At 44.6% G+C, this 18,760-nt stretch overlaps 1 protein-coding gene and 1 long non-coding RNA gene across 2 annotated transcripts in view; one reads left to right on the top strand and one right to left on the bottom strand.

The window, feature by feature from the left end:
- Positions 1 to 285: 285 nt before the first annotated feature.
- LOC113614597 (uncharacterized) lies at positions 286 to 2,576 on the top strand. Its single transcript, XR_003430684.1, has 2 exons — positions 286 to 465; positions 1,302 to 2,576. It is a non-coding gene; the product is annotated as an uncharacterized LOC113614597 (long non-coding RNA).
- An 8,372-nt stretch (positions 2,577 to 10,948) lies between these two features.
- ETF1 (eukaryotic translation termination factor 1) overlaps positions 10,949 to 18,760 on the bottom strand; it is a 28,015-nt gene continuing 20,203 nt past the window's right edge. Inside the window, exons 5-11 of the mRNA XM_027096239.1 lie at positions 17,130 to 17,268; positions 16,612 to 16,802; positions 15,651 to 15,780; positions 14,962 to 15,117; positions 14,490 to 14,554; positions 13,535 to 13,682; positions 10,949 to 13,253 (exon numbers count right to left, since the gene is read on the bottom strand). Of these exons, the coding sequence (XP_026952040.1) occupies positions 13,171 to 13,253; positions 13,535 to 13,682; positions 14,490 to 14,554; positions 14,962 to 15,117; positions 15,651 to 15,780; positions 16,612 to 16,802; positions 17,130 to 17,268 (912 nt within the window). The 3' untranslated portion in view covers positions 10,949 to 13,170. The remainder of the gene's footprint in view (positions 13,254 to 13,534; positions 13,683 to 14,489; positions 14,555 to 14,961; positions 15,118 to 15,650; positions 15,781 to 16,611; positions 16,803 to 17,129; positions 17,269 to 18,760) is intronic.

Below are 18,760 nucleotides of genomic sequence, written 5' to 3'. Positions count from 1 at the left end.
CGGCCTGGACCCCGCCTCCCGTCCCCACTTCCCGTAGCTCCGACACCGAGGGAGCCGTGCTGGGCGCTGTGCGTACCTCCCGGGACAGGAAGGGTTGGGTGAGGGGTAGTGGGCCTGGCGCGGGGTGGGGGTGGGGCGGCACGGCGCGGCGCGGCTCCGCCTTGCGGCGGCGGAAGCGGCCTCCATCTCGTGCGCGCTCCTCGCTCCGGGCGCGCTCGTCACCGCCGGCCCGCCCCTCGCCATATATGGAGCTTCCTCCCGGGACCCTGCCAGACGCTTGCTCCCTGCCTGAGGCCCATACAAGGCTCTTCCTTCCCGGCGTGTCTGGCAGGCGGCCCGCGGGCGGCTGTGGGCGGGAGTTCGGCCCTCCGGGTCCGCCCGCGCCCTGAAGCCGGCGGCCAGGGGACCCGCTGCCAAGGAGGGGGCGGCGGCGGGGCCGGGAACGAGCGGCCCGGCCTGGCTGAGGTAAACGCGGGACAGGCGGACTTGGGCGTCCCAAGAGGGTCTGAGGTTCCCACTGTCCCCACCGGTTTTATATTTTGTCCCACTTTTCCCCCTAATTCCCTAAGCGCAGCTGACTTTACTGGAGTTCCTCCCTCGGCTCCCGGCCCGGGGCCTAAAACCCCAAGCCTAAGCGTGCTGTGAGGGCCTGCCCTCGTTCGCCGCGCGCCTCCGCTAGCATTTTGCTAGTCGGTCTTCGGTATTTCTCTCGCCCTGCCTTCCTCCCGGCTTGCTGTTTCTCGCTCCTCCCTGCCTTTACTCAAGCTGTCCCTTCGGCCTGGAATGCCCTTCCCACACCATTCTGGTAGAACTGCTACTCATCCCTTACTTGTTTCAGGCCTCTGGCCATCTAAGTCCTTCCCACCCCACGGGTCTGGGATGCACCTAACACATCGGTTATTTATTGAGACTGCGATTCGATCTTGCTCCTCTTCGCATTCCTGGTGCCTGGCTCAGTATGTGAAAGTTGTTATTATATCTGAGCGAGGGGAAAGAGGGAAAGGACCCTGTTGTCAGGATAGCCACAGTGCCTTTTCACCTTGGACAGGGGTCCCCGACTTTAGTTCCAGCCGCTAACATCTTCACCTGCTACGCTCCCTGTGGTCTGGAGCTTCATGAGCCCCAGAAACCAACATGAATAGTTTGTGTGGAAAGTTGGAAGGTTGGGGTGGGGGAGACAGAGACGGGGCAGGTGTACACCTGCAGTGGCACTGTGGTCTGGAGTGGTGCCCACTGGGTGCCTCCACCACCCAGAATGGCTTCACTCGCTCAGCCTGACAGCTCCGGTTTATCCACTGCAGGAACCAGCAGGCCCCCACAGGCCCTCGTACAGTGCCTCCAGGGACTTAAACCTGCCGCAGCCATGTGATTACCCTGATCTATCTGCTGGGAGATGAGCAAAGCTCAGAGAGGGACCAGATCTCAGCAGAGACGAAACCAGCAGCAGTTCCTGAACACCCACCCCGCCGTGGTTCCAGAAGTGCAACATGGACCAACCTGTGAGCATTTGCTCTTCCTCAGGTGAGGCAGGGAGATAAAAGCTCAGAGCTTGGGAGTAACAAGTCAAGTAATATGCCAGGGAGGGGGCTTTTAGCACTAAGAAGCCTCTGGACTTGATCCAGAGTAAAATCACTCACAGACTTCCAGTCTTTGGTGGTAAGCACAGGCACACGCTGTGAATAAGGCCAAAATAGAAGAAGTCTTGTCTGTCTCTCTGGCCTCAGGGAGTGCCTGTGATTTGGGTACATGGAGAGGAGATGATCTCTAAGGCCCATGACTGAAGGTTTAGGGGTTACATTTCGGAAAAAAAAACTGGGTCTGGGCCTGGGCTGCACACCCAGGGACTAGGACACCTCTGGACTTGTTCCTACCTAAGGCTGCAGGCCTCCAGCGGCCTCTTCTTTCCATTTATGATCTGGGATTGTGGGTAATGTAGTCCAGTGGCCAGTTTCTCTGGGGTGGTGGTTCTTGCCCTTCCCTCATCTAGTCTCCTTACCCTTGCCAGCTACCACCCCCTTCTGCTCCAGGCTGAGGGCAGCACAGGGTGAGAAGGCGGTGCTTACTCTTTGCAGGGCTGGGAGATTCCCAGCTGGAAACCAGCAAGCTATTCATAGCTGAACCTAGCAGAGGAGGAAGGCCTGAGAGAAGCTGGGGAGCTCCGGCAGCCTCCTCTCCAGCTACAGAATTTGCAGGAACCCCAGACCTCTGCTGGGCAGGCCTTGTGTTCACTTCTGGGTGAGAGGGCTTCGAGCCTGGGAAAATCCTATGGAGCAGTAGCGGTCCTGCGTTGCTCCCTGTCTTGAGAGACACAGATACTCCAGTGGCCCTGGGGCCCAGCTTTTAGGCCTGTGTATGGTGGGGATATTTGGAACCTGAGTATAGATAAGCTGAGACTTTTTGCAAAAAAAGCCAGTGTGACACCCAGTATGACAGTTGCCTAGAAATTCTAGAATTTCTTTGCATTTTTCTTCTCGTTGTTTTCCTGTGCTTGCTTCTTCAACCAAATTAAATTCTCTCTAAGGACAGGAACCAAACCTTCTCTTGCCAATGGCACCAACCCTGTATTTATGCTATAATGAATGATCTTGCCCAAAGAAAAATCAACCCTCCCTATCAAGACTAAGGGTGTGACTTTTTTCCCCCACCCACCTAATCCTCTGCCAGTACCCTGTGCTTTTCCCATCGAAGCACTGAATCGTTGCTTGACTGGGTCCCCCACTAGATTAGGCATTCCGTGTTGACGTGGATGACGTCTGTCTTGTTGACTATCATATCCCTATTACTTGCACAATAAACAACTGTTGAATGAATGACTATGAACCTATGATAGCTAATTCCTTAGATGGAGTATTTGATACATGCTTCACTGGCACAGCGTTTTACAAATTGGAAAACAGTTTCGGCCACTTAAATGTCTTTCACCAGGACTTTCCTGGTGGCGCAGTGGTTAAGAATCCACCTGCCAATGCAGGGGACACGGGTTCGATCCCTGGTCTGGGAAGATCCTACATGCCGCAGAGCAACTAAGCTCATGCGCCACAACTACTGAGCCTGTGCTCTAGAGCCCGTGTGCCACAACTACTGAGCCTGCGCGCCCTAGAGCCCACGCACCACAACTACTGAGCTCATGTGCTGCAACTACTGAAGCCCGTGCGCTCTAGGGCCCACGTGCCACAACTACCGAGCCCACATGCTGCAACTGCTGAAGCCTGCGCAGTAGTTGTGGCACACAGGCTTAGTTTCTCCACAACAAGAGAGCCCGTGCTCCGCAACAAGAGAAGCCACTGCAATGAGAAGCTTGCGCACTGCAATGAAGAGTAGCCCCCGCTCACCGCAACTAAAGAAAGCCCGCACAGCAATGAAGACCCAATGCAGCCAAAAATTTAAAAAAAATCAAAAAAATTCAAAAACAAAATTTTTTTTAATTGAAAAGAAATCTTTCACCAAGATCTTGATTAGTGGTAGAGCTGTTAGGAACTGGTGTCTGCCTTCAGAGTAGCACTTAGCCATGGCATGAGGCTGCCTGAATGGTGGCACCCAGTAGGTACCTCTGGCTCCCGAGTAGCGAAATGGGTGAGGTGGGTTAGATGAGATAGGCAGACATGGTCAAACTGGCCTGGCCCCATGATGTATCTGGTGCAACCAGCCAGGAGAGCTACCAGGGAATCCTCCTAAGAAGCTTAATGAGAAAGACCTGCTCTGATCTGCCAGAGGGGAAGTCCTGACGCAGTGGCTGTGGGGCTGTAGAGAGGGCAGACAGACTCTGAGGTCTGAGCAGCAGTGTTTGGGGGCTCCTTAGCTGTTACCAGGGACCTCCTGACTCTGAGTTCAGTAGATTTTTTTCAGTCTTCATCTTCCTTGAGTAATTCTCAGCAGCATTTGACTTGTAGGTGATCATCTCTTCTTGAAGGCCTCTCTTTCATTGCTTACACATTTTGACGTACAAGGCTCTATTTGGATATTAAGTGTTCTAGTACTTCAGGACTCAGCCTCATGCTGTCTTCTCAAACTGTACTGTGTCCAGAAGGATCTCTTTGAAAAACAAATTTGAATTTGTCACCCTTCTGCTTAAAACACCTCAGCAGCTTCTCCTATTCTTCAGAATGAAATTTCAAGTTCTCAGCAAGGCCTTTGAGTCTCAATCCAGTCTGCCCATGCTGGCCTCTTCTAGCTTCATCTTCCACCACATTCCCCTTTCATTCTCTGAGCTTCATCCACACTGCTCTCCACCTGCCTCCTCAGCTGTACTGTGCCACCCCCTACACGTTCTCACTGCCTGGGATGCTCTTCCTCCTCTTGGCCTAGCTAACATCTCCTGTGCTCAGTTAAAGCACCAGTGTCTTCAGAACAGGTGATAGCCAGGTCAAAATGCCCTGTGACAGACACTTACCTGTGGCCCTCCCTCAGGTGTTAATTGCAATTGGGGTTTCATATTCACTGGAATAATGCGTTGGAAGCTCATTGGCTGTGTCCCTTTTGCTCATGACTGCATTGTAGGGTTTAGCACAATGCTTGGCTGTAGTAGGCTGTAGTTATCTTGTGTAACAAATGAAAAGCTTATTTAACAAAACACCCTATTTAAACCTTGAAGAAACTGAAAAAGAAGTATGGTCATGCAGCTAGTATATGGCAGAGTGGGACCTAGATATGGCTTCAGTGTCTGTGTTGTTAACCCCCTGAACTATGCTATCCCTCTACCTGTTAAGTACTTTCTGAAAGTAAAGAGAAATGGAAGAAGGGAGAAAGTATGTGAGAGAGACGAAGGGACTTCCCCTCTCTCCACTCTAGAAATACAGAGTGGGAGATTAAGAATGAAATTACATTTACCAGAAAAGACATATGAATGGCTGATGAGCACATGAAAAGATTATGAAAAGATGTTCAACAACATTAGTCATCAGGAAAATGAAAATCAAAACCAGAATGACACCAGTGAACAATCTAAAAAGGAAATTAAGAAAATTCCCTTTACAGTAGCATCCAAAATAATAAAATACCTAGGAATAAATTTAACCAAGGAAGTAAAAGATTTATACACAGACTACTACAAAAGAAATTAGAGACTTAAATAAATGGGAAGACATCTTGTGTTTATGGATTAGAAGACTTAATATCTTTAAGATGGCAATACTACCGAAAGCAATTTGCAGATTCAGTGTGATCTCTATCAAAGTTCCAATGGCTTTTTTTTTTTTTTTTGAAGAAATGGAAAAGTTGATCCTCATATTCATATAGAATTGCAAGGATTCCTCCCAGTACCTTAGTGTGTTCACCAAACTGGAAGCTCTCTGAACTCCATAATTTAGGGATTTTTATGGAAGCACTATCATGTAGGCATTATTGATTGAATCATTGGCCATTGGTAATTCGATCTTAAGCCCCTCTCCCCTCTCTTGGGGTGGGGCTGAACCTTCCAACCCTGTAATCCTGGGGTTTTTTTGGCAAGCAGCCCCCCTCTTGAAACTATCTGGGCATCTCACTAGCAAATAAAAGACACTCATCACGCTAGAGATTCCAGGGGTTTTAGAGAAGCTGTGTACCAAGAACAGGAGATAAAGACCAAATATATATTTCTTACTGTATCACACTACTCAACAATAAAAAGCAACAAACATGCAACAACATGGATGTATGTAAAAAATCCATCTAAATGAAGGAAGCTAAGTGAAAGAAACCTGATGTAAAAGACTATATATAGCACTATTCTGGTAACGTGAAATTTCTAGGAAATTCAAAACCATAGAGACAGAAAGCAGATCATTGGTTGCTTAGGGTTGGGAGTGAGCAAGCATTGACTAAAGGGGTACAAAAGACCTTTCTGAGAGATGGACACTGGATTGTGTAATGTTTGCACAACTGTACGAATTTATTTCAAAAAAATCACCAAGCTATACTTACAGTGGGTTAATTTTATAGTTTGTAAATTATACCGCAATAAAGCTGTTTCCTGGCCTTTGGGTCAAGTCAGGACCAGCACATCTGCCTTTCCAAACTCGCCTTTCACCTCTCCAGGCTGACCCTGGCTCAGCAGGCAGCTTGGCCACCCCCAGATGAAGTAGGGGTGCCCTCCCCTCATCCTCTAATACTCCTCACTTTTATTGTCATTCTTGCTGTCTCTCCTGCTGGAGTGTAAGTACTGAAGGGCAGGGACAGTGACTGTTTTTCACCACTGTATCCCAGCATCTTGCACAGGGCCCAGTACATAGGAAATGTCTCTAAATGCTTGCTGAATGAAAGAATGAGACCAGAGTTAACCCAAGCACAGTGTAAGGAATAGAGGTGGCAATGAGCTATGTCTGTGGAAACAGAGTCTGGAGGAGACTGAGTTTCTGAGGGCCTTTGCTCAGCTCCCCAGGGAGGAGCAGAGCCCCTTCCTTGCCATCTCTCTCTAGAATCCAAGTTTGACAGGGGTGTGAGGGAGGGCCTCTAACCCTGAGCACAGGAATGCAACTCCTCTTCCTCAGGTGACATCCTGTCCTATTACAAACAGAGTCCCCCTTTGCAGGCCCTCCAGTAGGAATTGTGATGTGAGGTGATTGGTCCATCCCACTCTTCAGCCTAGCCCGGGAATGTATTGGGTTGGCCAAAAAAAGTTCATTTGGTTTTAAGCAAAAATAAAAGACACATTTTTCATTTTCACCAAGAACTGTATTGAACAATGTATTCCTTAACCAAAGGAACTTTTGGGCCAACCCAGTACTTAGGTCTGGACAGCCATACAACTTGGGGCAGGCATTCCAGCATCAAGCCCTGATTTCTCCTTGTTGTCAATCCTGGCTCCCACCTCCCTTCCCCCATGTAGCAGAATATTCCTGCATCTTGCCTTTACCTCAGAAGATCCTTGCCATTCCTGTTTGCAGGGCCTCTCTCTGACGTTTCCACCCTCTTTTCCTGATTTGAAAATGGGTTTGCCCCCTAGGTTTCCTTTGGGTTAGGATGAAGAACCAAGCAGAAGAGGCTGAGCCCAGGCAGGGTATCTCACCCAAGTGGAAGAGCCGGAAGTCTGACTGTAAGGGAAACCTAGATGGGGCTAATATGGAACCTTCGGGGCTGGAGAAGCAAGTTAATCTACACACTCAAGCCAACCCTGACTCACAGGGAAGTGACTTCAAAACAACTTTCATAACTCCACCTGGATGTTGGCCACCTTTCCCCTCCCAGCTCTGTCTTTGGCTTCAGGCCACTCCCTTAGTCTCTCTGATCCTCCCTTTTCTCATCTCTAACAAGGGGGAGAAGGGGCTTAGATGAATAACAAGATCCTCCATGTGTTAAGAGTACTGAATTTGGAGTTGCAATATCAGCTGCTCATGTTGGCTCTTGTCATCTGCTGCATGAACATGACAGGTCGTCGTGCTGCTCTGTGGGCTTCAGCTTTCCTATTCCTAATTAGCGGATTGGAATAGTAAGGTCCAGGGCCCTTGTAAGTGCTAAAATTATGATTCCTTAAGAAGTGAAAGTATGGGGCAACAGAAGGGTGTGGCTGTAGATAAACGAGTAGAGTCTGATGACACTTGTCCTTTCTGTGAATGGGTTTTAGGCTTTGAGATACAGCTTTCCCTTCTTCCCATCACCCCCTTGGTTGCTCAGTGAGCCAGGGGTCAAGGGTCCCCCAAGAAGCCCTGTTCTTCCTACTGTCTCATCTCACCTAGCACTGGTCCAACCTCAAAGCTGATTTCATCTCTGAGGTGTGTGACTGACAGCACTCCTCTCCTGGCACTGCCTCTGCTCACTTCCTTCCAGTCTGGGCCCAATTCCCAGGCTCAGCCCCCTCGCCCCTCTGGCTGACTCAGTAGGGATTTCTCCTCAACTGCGTACCCTGCAGCAGAATGAACTCTTCTAGATGCTGATCTGAGTCAAACCCAAATTCTGAGTAAAAACCAAACTTGAATGAAGAATCAAACTAAAGTTGTGTTTTAGATACCTTGTGAATCATTTAGAACCTAAACACTCATTATATCACACTGTTCTATAATGGGCGTTCATGATGACCCTAAAATGTTAGTTAAATGATGCTTTTATGTTTTTCTTCCATATTTCTGAAATTTCAAAAATTCCCTAAGTGAATGTCTCATTTTAAACCCCCTGATACTTCAGTGTATATTTCCTAAGAAAAAGGGTATTCTCTTATGTAACCACATATAGTTATCAAGTTCAGGAGATTTAACATAGATACAATACTTTTATCCATAGTCCACATTCCAATTTCATTAATTGCCCTACTGACAACATGTTTTTAAGAGTAGGGGCAGATGCCCTAGTCGCTGAGAAATTCCGTTATGTGTGTACATTCTTCTTTGAAGATGCTGGATAAATTACAGGGATCCTCTAGAGTCCAAGGGAGCTCCTTTTATCCATTCTCAACTGTGGCTGTGGGCTAAGCTGGGCTGATCAGTCAAAAGGTGTGTGTCCTGGGGGAAGGACATAACTGCTAGATGGATGCCTTCCAGTTGCACTCCAAGTTGTTGGTTGTCTCTGAAGGCACAAATGTTGGTGAGGTGAGTCGACTTGTCTTTTTAGCAGTACCAGCACCTGTTCTCTTCTTGAGTGAGGAACGACCTGTATTTGCATTGACTTTGGAACCACATGGGCAGATATACAGCAGTATGTAGCACATTGTTTTTCTAAGGATTAAATGAGATGATGCATGTGACATGGCACCTTGCCTGGTGCATGGTAACCGTCCAACAAATGTTAGTGATTGTCGTTATTTTTCAGATGGGTAGCTTGAAGCCCAGATTGAGACTCCTGTTTCTCCTCTCTGTTCGCTCATCCCTACTTTCTTTGGTAGTTTCCCTTCTCCATATAGCCAAATTTTAAAGGTAAGCAAGCTGTCCCAGTCATCTCTTAATGCTTGTCAGAAATCTCCCCACCAGAAGCAACTTTCTTCCACAACCAGTATCCTTAACTCTAGCACCACCTCGTGGATGCCAGTGCAAACTCACCCAGGTCACTTCCTGAGGACCAAGGTTAGGATCATCTTCCATCTGAGTGAGCCCTTGCTAAGTGCCAGGCATTGTACTATGTATTTCACGTGACTTATTGCATTTAATCCTTACCACAGTCCTTATGGAGTAGGCATTGTTACAGGTAGGGAAATTGCTACTCAGAGACATGGGCAAAGTCTTACTGGCAGGATCTTTTTTCCAGTCAGATCTCCTGCTCACCATTATATCCTGATAGCTTTACAGCTGGAAAGGCTCTTTAGATTCAAAGTCATCCTTACACTGATAGGGAAACTGAGGGGTAGGAAGGGACTTATCTGAAATCAGAAGTCCAACTAATGGCAGAGACAGAACCAGAGATGTTTGTCCAAAGAGCTGGCTCTTTGTCCTGGGCTCTTAACTGAACCCAAGGATGAGCTTGCCAAGCAATTTCAGACTCTACCTGAAGCAGAGTTCCCAGATACGTTTGAAGCTTATTGTCAGAGAACCCTGGAGATAAATGGTTTTCACATATACTTCTAGTGCCAGTTATTCAGCCATACCCTTAATAACTTTGGCACCCATTGCTTCCACACTTCTTGGCTGGTCAGTTCCTATGTCCCTGGGAGGCACAGTCCTATCAGGGTGAGACTTGGCAGGCAGGAGTCTCAGCAGGCGCTCACTCAAATTGGCAACAAGGGAGAAGCTGGCATGAAGCTTAAATTCCACCTTGAATACACTGTGCCTGTCTGGGAGCACCATGGCATGAGACCTGGAGCTGGAAAACAAAAGATGGCAAGTGCTGCAGGCCCAGACAGGCAAGCACAACAGCCCACATAATCGGCACTACTGTGCTGCCTTCTAACTTTTGATTTCAAACAGCAGCTAGGAATGCATTAGGAGAAAAAACTGTACCTCCACCATGCATGGGGCATGTCTGCCCCTTCCCATAGGGTGATTGGGTTTTATCAAGGCTATCATCTAAATCAGATAAGAAACTGGGCAAAAGTATGCTGAAAAAGCAAAGTGACACAATAGGTTCCCTTACTGGTCAATTTTGTTAAAAACATTGACTTCTTAAATTTGGAGAAATTAAATCACATACCACCTTGATACTTCAACTAGGCTTCCTAAGCTACCAAATAGAAGCTCTAAGTACCTCCACTTTTGGAAAAACAAATGAAACAAAAATCCTCTTCTGGGCTTCCCTGGTGGCGCAGTGGTTGAGAGTCCGCCTGCCGATGCGGGGGACACGGGTTCATGCCCCGGTCCGGGAAGATCTCACATGCTGCGGAGCGGCTAGGCCTGTGAGCCATGGCCGCTGAGCCTGCACGTCCGGAGCCTGTGCTCTGCAACGGGAGAGGCCACAGCGGTGAGAGGCCCGCGTACTGCAAAAAAAAAAAAAACTTCTTGTTTTGATACAGCCTAGAAGCCCTGCTCCGCTGAGCCAGCCTCTGACTTGCTCTTAAATGGGGTTATTGCTCTCCTACCCCGTGCCAGGTATGCAAGATCAAGGTGGGGAGGCTTAGTTTCTGCTCTTCCATCTGGACCATTCTATTGACTCAAATGCAAGCAGATGTAGAAAGAGAATCAACTTTGGAATTAGGCCTGGGATAAAATTTGGCTTCACCACTAAAGAGCTGCTACTTAACCTCTTCTGGCCTGTCTTATAAAATGGGAAGCACCATCTACCTCCATGGAATGTTGAGGTAACATGGCATAACACCTTTTCCTAAAAAAGGGCAAGTTTCCCTTGGGCATGCATGTAGAATAGAGTAAGATACAAATTCGTTTGGCCCTAGCAACTGGAACCTCTTTTCTCTGGTGTTAACGCTGGGATCATGACCTCAGATACCCTTTGCATATACCCTTCTATAGGCAAATGTAGCCAAAGACAACTAAATCTAAGGCTGAAAAGTTAGTAACTATGATGAAACTGACATGTGCCTTAGAGAGCTCACTCACTGTTCTCCTCAGTTTAGACCTTTCTTAGGAACAGTCCTAAAGAATCTCAAGCACACAAAGTATATTCTTAAATATGGTTTAATACTCTTCTCCATTTCTGTACATCACAACACCAAGATTTTGCTGCTTAGGATCTCTCCGTAGAGGCTATAGAGAATGCAAAGGCTACGGTTTTCACCCCCTCTTATTTATGTGTTTGTATGTGTAAGTGTAATACATATCAGTATATATTGATACACACATCAATATATAATGCAATATATATCACCAAAGAGAACACATTGATTAAAGAAATACAAAAATTTGGCATCATTTCCAAACTTAAATAGTAAAAATAAAAACTACAAAAGGAGCTGCATACCCTAAATGTATCATGTGAAACAACAAGCATATTCAAAAATGTAAATTTACATCCAATTTCTCTGGTCTTGTCATATCACATTAGACCCATTTACAATGGCAAAACCCTAAGGTACTGCTGTGAAGAGAGCATGTTTGCTCGCTCTTGGGTGTTCTGCAAACAAACAGCAGAGCCCAAAGCAAAAGCCTGCTCCGGTGAAGCCTCCCGCGTTGGTGAATACCAAAGAATTGACTCTTCTCACTGGGGGTTGAGACATCAGGTTATACATAGACAGTCATTTGGACCTCAGAGTACAGTGTGAGAACCAGAAGCTTTACATTTAAGACATACTCCCTTCATTCAAGTGAAACAGGATTATTGGAACGATAGGCAGGTCTGTAACCTGGGAACAAGGAGCTGGTTCAGACCAATAAAGCTACGAGTGACTGAGTCAAGTCAGTGAAGAACAGCAGTCAGGCACTAAAGTGTTAAAAGTACCCAATTTGAAAACCAAATGCACCCCACTACCCTAGCAGTGTGGGGTGATACCAATTGACTTTTAAAACCTTTGGTCCTTCAAAGTCCATTTGGTATACTTTTTGTCCATTGCTACCACTGGGCACGTCCTATACACTTTGTTCACTGTCACCACCTCAGGCACGCCATGACCTTGCATGTCAGCTGGGGTCAAGTCCGATTTACAGCCCAGCTGTGAAGCATAAGCTTCAGGTTTTCAGGCCCACTTTTGGATCCAACGTGGTTAAGTCCTTGGTGCCAAAAGCTGTGTCCCATCCCTTCCCATCCCTGCCCTTCCCACCCTCCTCCCATAATTTCTCCTATGAGAGGTGCTTGTAAGTCCCATATTTGAAACAGATGCTCCAACCCCACCAGGTCAGGGGTTTACAATTACATGCACAGTCATACATGTCTTGTCTGTTGTTCCTGTGAAAACCTTGCAGTTCATTTTTAAAAAATCAAAACAATATAATCTCATGCCATCCAACACAAGGAAAACATGACCACCTCCCTTTTGCCAAGGACAGACCCAAGCAAAATAAAATATTCTTTAAATTTCTTTGCTTCCACTTAAATTGCATGTTTTATTTCTCCCAATCCCAGCAATAGCACAGAAGCCCCATCATATCCATCCCAAACTGGTTTCTAGTATGCAAGATTATGCAAACCCTTGTCAAAGCAATTGATGCTAAGGGCTCCCAAACCCCGGGCACAAATGCGCCTGCAAAACAGATGGAAGGAAACAGAGCACTGGCCCAAATGCTTCATGTGTCAGTTTATCTTTGCAATGCAATCTGCATTCTTGAAACTGACAGTCTGGAGGGGAGGGGTAGTGTGAGGGAGTGAAGTTGAAACTGCCTCCTATTAGCTCACCCTTTCAACATTAAACAGAGACCAAGAGAGAAATGGTTCCAACATTTCACCACATATATTTCTTCTTATGCAGTCTAAGCTGAGAATGCCATGTAAATGGGTCACTGCGAAATGCAGCAATTTAATTTTTCTCCAATCAAAATAAGAAACAAACCAGTAGGATCTCATTTCTATTAACTTTTGAAGGTTTACAGCAGTTAAAGTATTTTGCTTCTATGTATGAAGGTTAAAAAAATCATTTTTTTTCCATAAAATACAAGAGCAACCAATTTCACCATCAAGTAAAAGTAAAAACTGGGATTCTTTTTTAAATTAGTCCAAAGTGGCATTTAGGAACTTAGTTGTAGGCTGCTGCGCTGACACCATGACAAACCAAAGTGTAGGGTTGGGTCTGGTTTTTGTTTCGGTTTTCTTTTCAATATCCAATGCTCATGGACTAAGTTCTGGAAATGTTCCAATTGTAAGGCAGGGATCTGTTTGGATTCCACCACGGGTATGCTCCTTGGGTTGGATGCTGGAGGGTGAGGCACGTTTTGCCGGACCCATGTCGACTACCTAGTAGTCATCAAGGTCAAAAAATTCATCATCTCCTCCTTGGTATTCCATTCCCTGGAAATCTACTCGGTACCGCAAGATACCTGGGGAAACAAACAAACAGTCAATAGCTGTGGTTCACAGAACTGGGGGGTGGGGAGCACGTTCACTCCATTAAGGGAAGCCCCATCCCCTTGCAGAATTATAGAAAGCAAAGAGATGATAAAAAGTGGTCCCAACCAAGGAACCTGCACATGCACTGCCTCAATCCCTTGCTTCAGTGGATGATGAGCACACCTCACCTGAAGTTAACGTTATTTTGGGATAGCCAGGAAAAGGCTGTGGCCTGAGACCCTGGCTATTAGTTTTCTGATTTGCTACTCACCTCCAATTCCACCAAATCCTTTCACAAACTGGGATCCTTCTTGTGACTTATCTGTGACAATTTCCAACGTAGCTCCAAATTTTTTATAGTTGTTAGCAAACCACTCCAGCAGGGGCATGCTCTCAATCAGCTCATGTTCTTGTCCTGTCTGCAGGGGCAGCCACGAGATACAGAAACAATGGGATTAGGATATATCAAGACAGGAACTCTTGCTCCCTTGCCTGCCAACATTCTCCTTGTCCCTGTCGTATCTATGTATGTGAAACTGTGAGTGAATTATGGTTTCTGGTGATATAATTGCAACAGCACAGAAATTCTGATTACTTCAAACAACATTCTTCCCCAGGCTCTAGCCTCAATAAGGAAATGTTAACACACTTGGCAGTTTTTCAGCTTATGGTTCCTCCTGTTGTCTCTAGAAGTCAGGCTGTTATAAAGTGTCTCTAGGCAGCACTCATTCAACAGCCAAGAAGAGACACGCCAGAACTGCTTTTTGGAGCAGCCTTGTAAAAACCAAAGTCCTTCAACTCAGAACTTGAAGAAGCTACCAATTAAAAGGGACCTGTGCTGAGCAGGTAACACTTGAAGCTGTGGTGGTGCAGTTAGGCCAAACCTGTAGAAGCTGCTTTAGTAGAAGAGCTGGTAAAGTAAAATGAAGAAAGCAGCACAGACTTCACAGTGCAGGAGAGGAACTATTTAATTAATCTTCCTCTCAAACATTTTTCAAGTATGAGAATGTTTTCTTTAAAAATAAGTAACCAGGGTAACCATGACCTGGCCTCCTTCTTTGGAATCAGATCAGTATGTGGCATACCGGAGCTGACCACCTCCTGGTACTCCCCACTGCCAGCAAGTACGAGGTTTGGTTTTCCAAGGCTGATGCTACTCTGTGCTGCCAGGGCTCTAACATATGGATTTATGTTTCCTTGTGTGTATCACCAAACCAATCACATACCTCTTTGTCTGTAAAATGAGATTTATCCTTCTCTTGTTCTGGAGTTAGATAGAGAATTTTCTCCTCTGCAGCATTGGGGAAAAAAGAATGTGTTAACCCGCTTCTCATACTAACAGGTTTAAGTTCCATGAGATGAATCAGGTTAGATGAAAGAGCTCCTGAACGCATTCTAGCAACCTTCTTTTCATAAGAACATTAGTCAGCATGCAATGAATGAATGTCTACCAGGTACACTGCTCCTATCATAAGGAAACACCAAAGATATTTAAGATATAGCCCTTGTCCTCAAAATATTTAACAATCTTAGGTAGACATTTATCAGTTCAATTGGATACAGACTGAAAGACTGGGAAACACGGTATAGATCTGCCTTTTCATTGCTCCTGAAATCAGCCACCTTTCCCAAATCTCCCTCCCAGGCTTCTTGAATACACAGGTCGGTAATAGTCATCTTATTTTCTAATTCTCATACCTTCTGTGCCTTGGCAATGAAGAACATATCTCATTATATCCAGATTTTCATAGACTATTAGAATCTCTACAGCTCCCATTTCTAAAGCCTTTAGTGTATCTTCAACTCCAAAACAGTACTTGCCCGTGTCCTGGCTGATTTCATCAAAGTATCGCCCTGTGGTTAGGGACAGGTCATTAAGAACATATATTAAGGTTTCTTTTGTAGATACAGACCTTCTTACTCAAAATCAGGAAGAGAAAAAAGTCAACTTAAAAATGAGTGCCAAATGTCAGTGAAAAATCACACTGCTAGTTGAGGCTCCAGAAAATGACTCTGAAGAGGTAACAGTTGGGCCAAATACACAATCATTTGGAAATGTGTGTCAAATTAGAAACATAGCCAAACAATGGCCCCATTAATTTTTAATTTGAGCTCTCTATTCATCACTCTTATTACAAAGGATAATTAATATGGGAACTCTAACTGAAGTTTGGTTCCTATTGCCAAAAACAGTAAAAACAGTAGAAAAACAAACACATTTATTAGACTTAACAACTAAAGAAAGATTAATGATTCCACTGAAGAGGACTTAAAATGCTAAATCTTCCTTCTACCTTTTCAGTGTTTTGTTTCGTACATATAATCATATACATACACATATACATACAAAAACATTTCATAGTAAGTAAGTTGCATTTCACTGATACCTATTAACTTCTTCTCTTGAATGAACTTCACGTTGGAGAGGACTTCAGTAGATAACTCAATAGCTTGGTTGAATCCATTTTCACCACCATAAGATATATCAACTAATTTTAAAACTTTTGATTGCAACCTCTGACACAATTAAAAAAAATTTAAAAAGCACATCATTAGTACTTCAGAACACCCTTACCAAGACCCATTACCTTTTAATGACATGCAAAACTAGCAACACGATCAGTGAAGCCTCAAGAGGAGGGGAAAGAGCCCAATTTACTCATGAATAGGTCTCACTGAAGAACACTGCCAGGATAAACTTCTTAGCCAATGATATCACACATTCTATCAGACCTATAAAAGCCTAACTCATTAAACACAAACAAAACAAAGTGTCTTGTGGAGGAAAGGAGGAACTATTGGTTCCTGCTATATAAGGTGGTAGAGTATATAAGACAGCTTCTTTAGTGAGCCTTCTACTGTAATGCTACTACCCCACACCAGAAGAACACCTTGGGAATGTGTTATGCCCAGCCCAAGTCATAAACCAATAGAGCTTTCTGGATTAAACGCTTTAGGCTTAATCAGCTCCGTCATATTGCTGAGAGGTTCACTGCTTTACTTACCTCCAGGAAAAAGACAGGAAAAACCAGTCCTAGTTTCTTTGAAATCAAACTCCATTTTAAAGCCAATTATGGCAACCCACTAAAAGCAGGGGCCAACATAGGGTCCAGAAAGATACTATCCCAAAAATGGCTGATTTCAAAAGAAAAAAAGTCCAGAAAGACATGGGGGAATATCTCCTAATATTCCTAATAATACACATGGAATTTTGTCCACTCAGAGCTAGGTTTTTAACACAGAATTTTTCACTGTAAAAGTAAAAAAGATGTGCATGTCCCAGCACTCAGAGAACTCAACTACTCTCACCTAGAAACTTACATAAAGGAGCATCTACTTCTCACTTACCTGATCAAACATATCAGATTGACTTAGTTCAGTTTTAAAGTCAGCTGATCCAGCTAAAACAAGACCAGCCACATTCACTTTGTCCCCAGAAATAAACAGCTGCACAGCAGTCTCAGCTACTTTCCGAACATAGTTATGTCGCTTTTCCATTCTTAAACGGGCAAAACGCAAGGCTGACTGACCTCCTCTACCTTTGACAAAGAAAAGTAGTGAGAGAAAAAGTCAATTATTAAAAAGTACAAGATGCCTTGCTAATTAAAAAGTAACTATATAATCATGCTATTCCCCAAGGAGAGGAGAAAGAGGAAAATCACTATTCCCTTAACTTAAATGTTTGGTATAAGCTATTACTGGCTTTCCCAGAGTGACCACTAATTCTCTAGTCAAAAGAGCCACAAGCACCAACAAGTCATTGCATGATGCTTCTCCCATCATCTGGATTTACTTTCCCCTATTATACAATTTGCTTCTTTAATCAGATACAAAGGAAAGGTGCTCATGTTCTCTTCCTAGATTACCATGTTTCTTTGGGAGATCCACGGTGAATTTGTGTAGAACTTCTCTTGTATTTCCTTGGAGTGTGCCAAAAAGTGCACCACTACCATCTATTACAATGAAGCCAAACTTGCTATCATCTGAAAGTAGTGCTGTAAGAGCCTGAAAAGCAAACACAGGTACCACACAATAAACCTCAAAGCTTTGCTAAAGTCAAGACAAAAATCCAAAAGAACATATACAAGCCCTCTCCACTCACTTGTATGAGTACTACAGAAAAACCATTTCATGGAGTAATTTATAGACTTCAGCTATAAATATGTAACTCACATGGACAAATTTGAACCAGATTCAGGAGAAAACCAACAATATCAATGTGAAGCCTTTTTACAAAGCTGACCTAGGCACAGGAATGCAAAACTAATACAGAGTTACAGGGCTCAAATTCTTCCTAGGTCCTTGATTTTAGACTGATGATGGTCTAGGGAACATAACATTCGAAGTCTAACCTCCAAAAGTTGACTTTCTGTTACCATTAATAACCCCAGCATTAATAGGCGGTATTCACTATGGCAAATAAGAGTATCTTGTAAATCAACTCTAGAGTAGTACTCACTGAGTACAAAACCCAGAAACAGTCTATAAAAAGATCTAATTTTTAAATGTTTCATTTAACTATGTCTTGAGTATCATTAATGATATCAGGATCTAAAACTCAATTTTATATTGAAGGTACTACAGGTAATAATTCTGAATTTTTATGGGGGAAAATCCTCCTTCTGGGTTAGCATTATATCACTGTATTTCTGCCTCCTGAAAGAGAAAATATTTAAATAGTCCTGGGACCCATATAGATGGGCAAGACTTTCCATGATGGAGTTTAAATTCTATAGACTTGGTGGATGACTAATTACTAGGTGGCAGCCTCTTTAGCACTAATTATTACCCAAACCATTTAACTGAGGAAGAAAATACCTCCTTCAGGAATTGACTGGAAAGCAGATTAATCACTAAGAATCACCCTTTTACCAAAGCACGCCCGGTAATTAGCATTAAGACATGAATATTGGGCTTCCCTGGTGGCGCAGTGGTTAAGAATCTGCCTGCCAATGCAGAGGAACACAGATTCGAGCCCTGGTCTGGGAAGATCCCACATGCTGCGGAGCAACTAAGTCCGTGTGCCACAACTACTGAGCTTGCGAGCCACAACTACTGAGCCCATGTGCCACAACTACTTAAGCCTGCGCACCTAGAGCCCGTGCTCCACAACAAGAGAAGCCACTGCAATGAGAAGCTTGCACACCACGACGAAGAGTAGCCCCCGCTCGCTGCAACTAGAGAAAGCCCGTGCACAACAGTGAAGACCCAACACAGCCAAAAATAAATAAATTTATAAAACAAAACAAAAAAAAATTAAATAAAACAAAGTGTTGGCGGATATTAAAAAAAAAAAGACATGAATATTGCCCACGTTAAAAATTTTGCCTTATCCCAATAACCTCTGATACGCAGCTTGATTAATTTAGGTTTTTAACAAGCCTGCTCATCAGGGAATAGACTTATCCCTCGTAAGAATGTATAAATATCCTGATTAAACACGACATAAGTTGTATTGTTCAGTATTCCACATTCGTATGTAGTTATTGACATACAC

The sequence above is a fragment of the Aethalodelphis obliquidens genome, unplaced genomic scaffold (assembly GCF_003676395.1).
Source record: "Aethalodelphis obliquidens isolate GAN/ISIS:26980383/991018 unplaced genomic scaffold, ASM367639v1 scaffold4, whole genome shotgun sequence".
Taxonomy (NCBI): Eukaryota; Metazoa; Chordata; class Mammalia; order Artiodactyla; family Delphinidae; genus Aethalodelphis; species Aethalodelphis obliquidens.
This window is presented reverse-complemented; position numbering and strand designations above follow the sequence as displayed.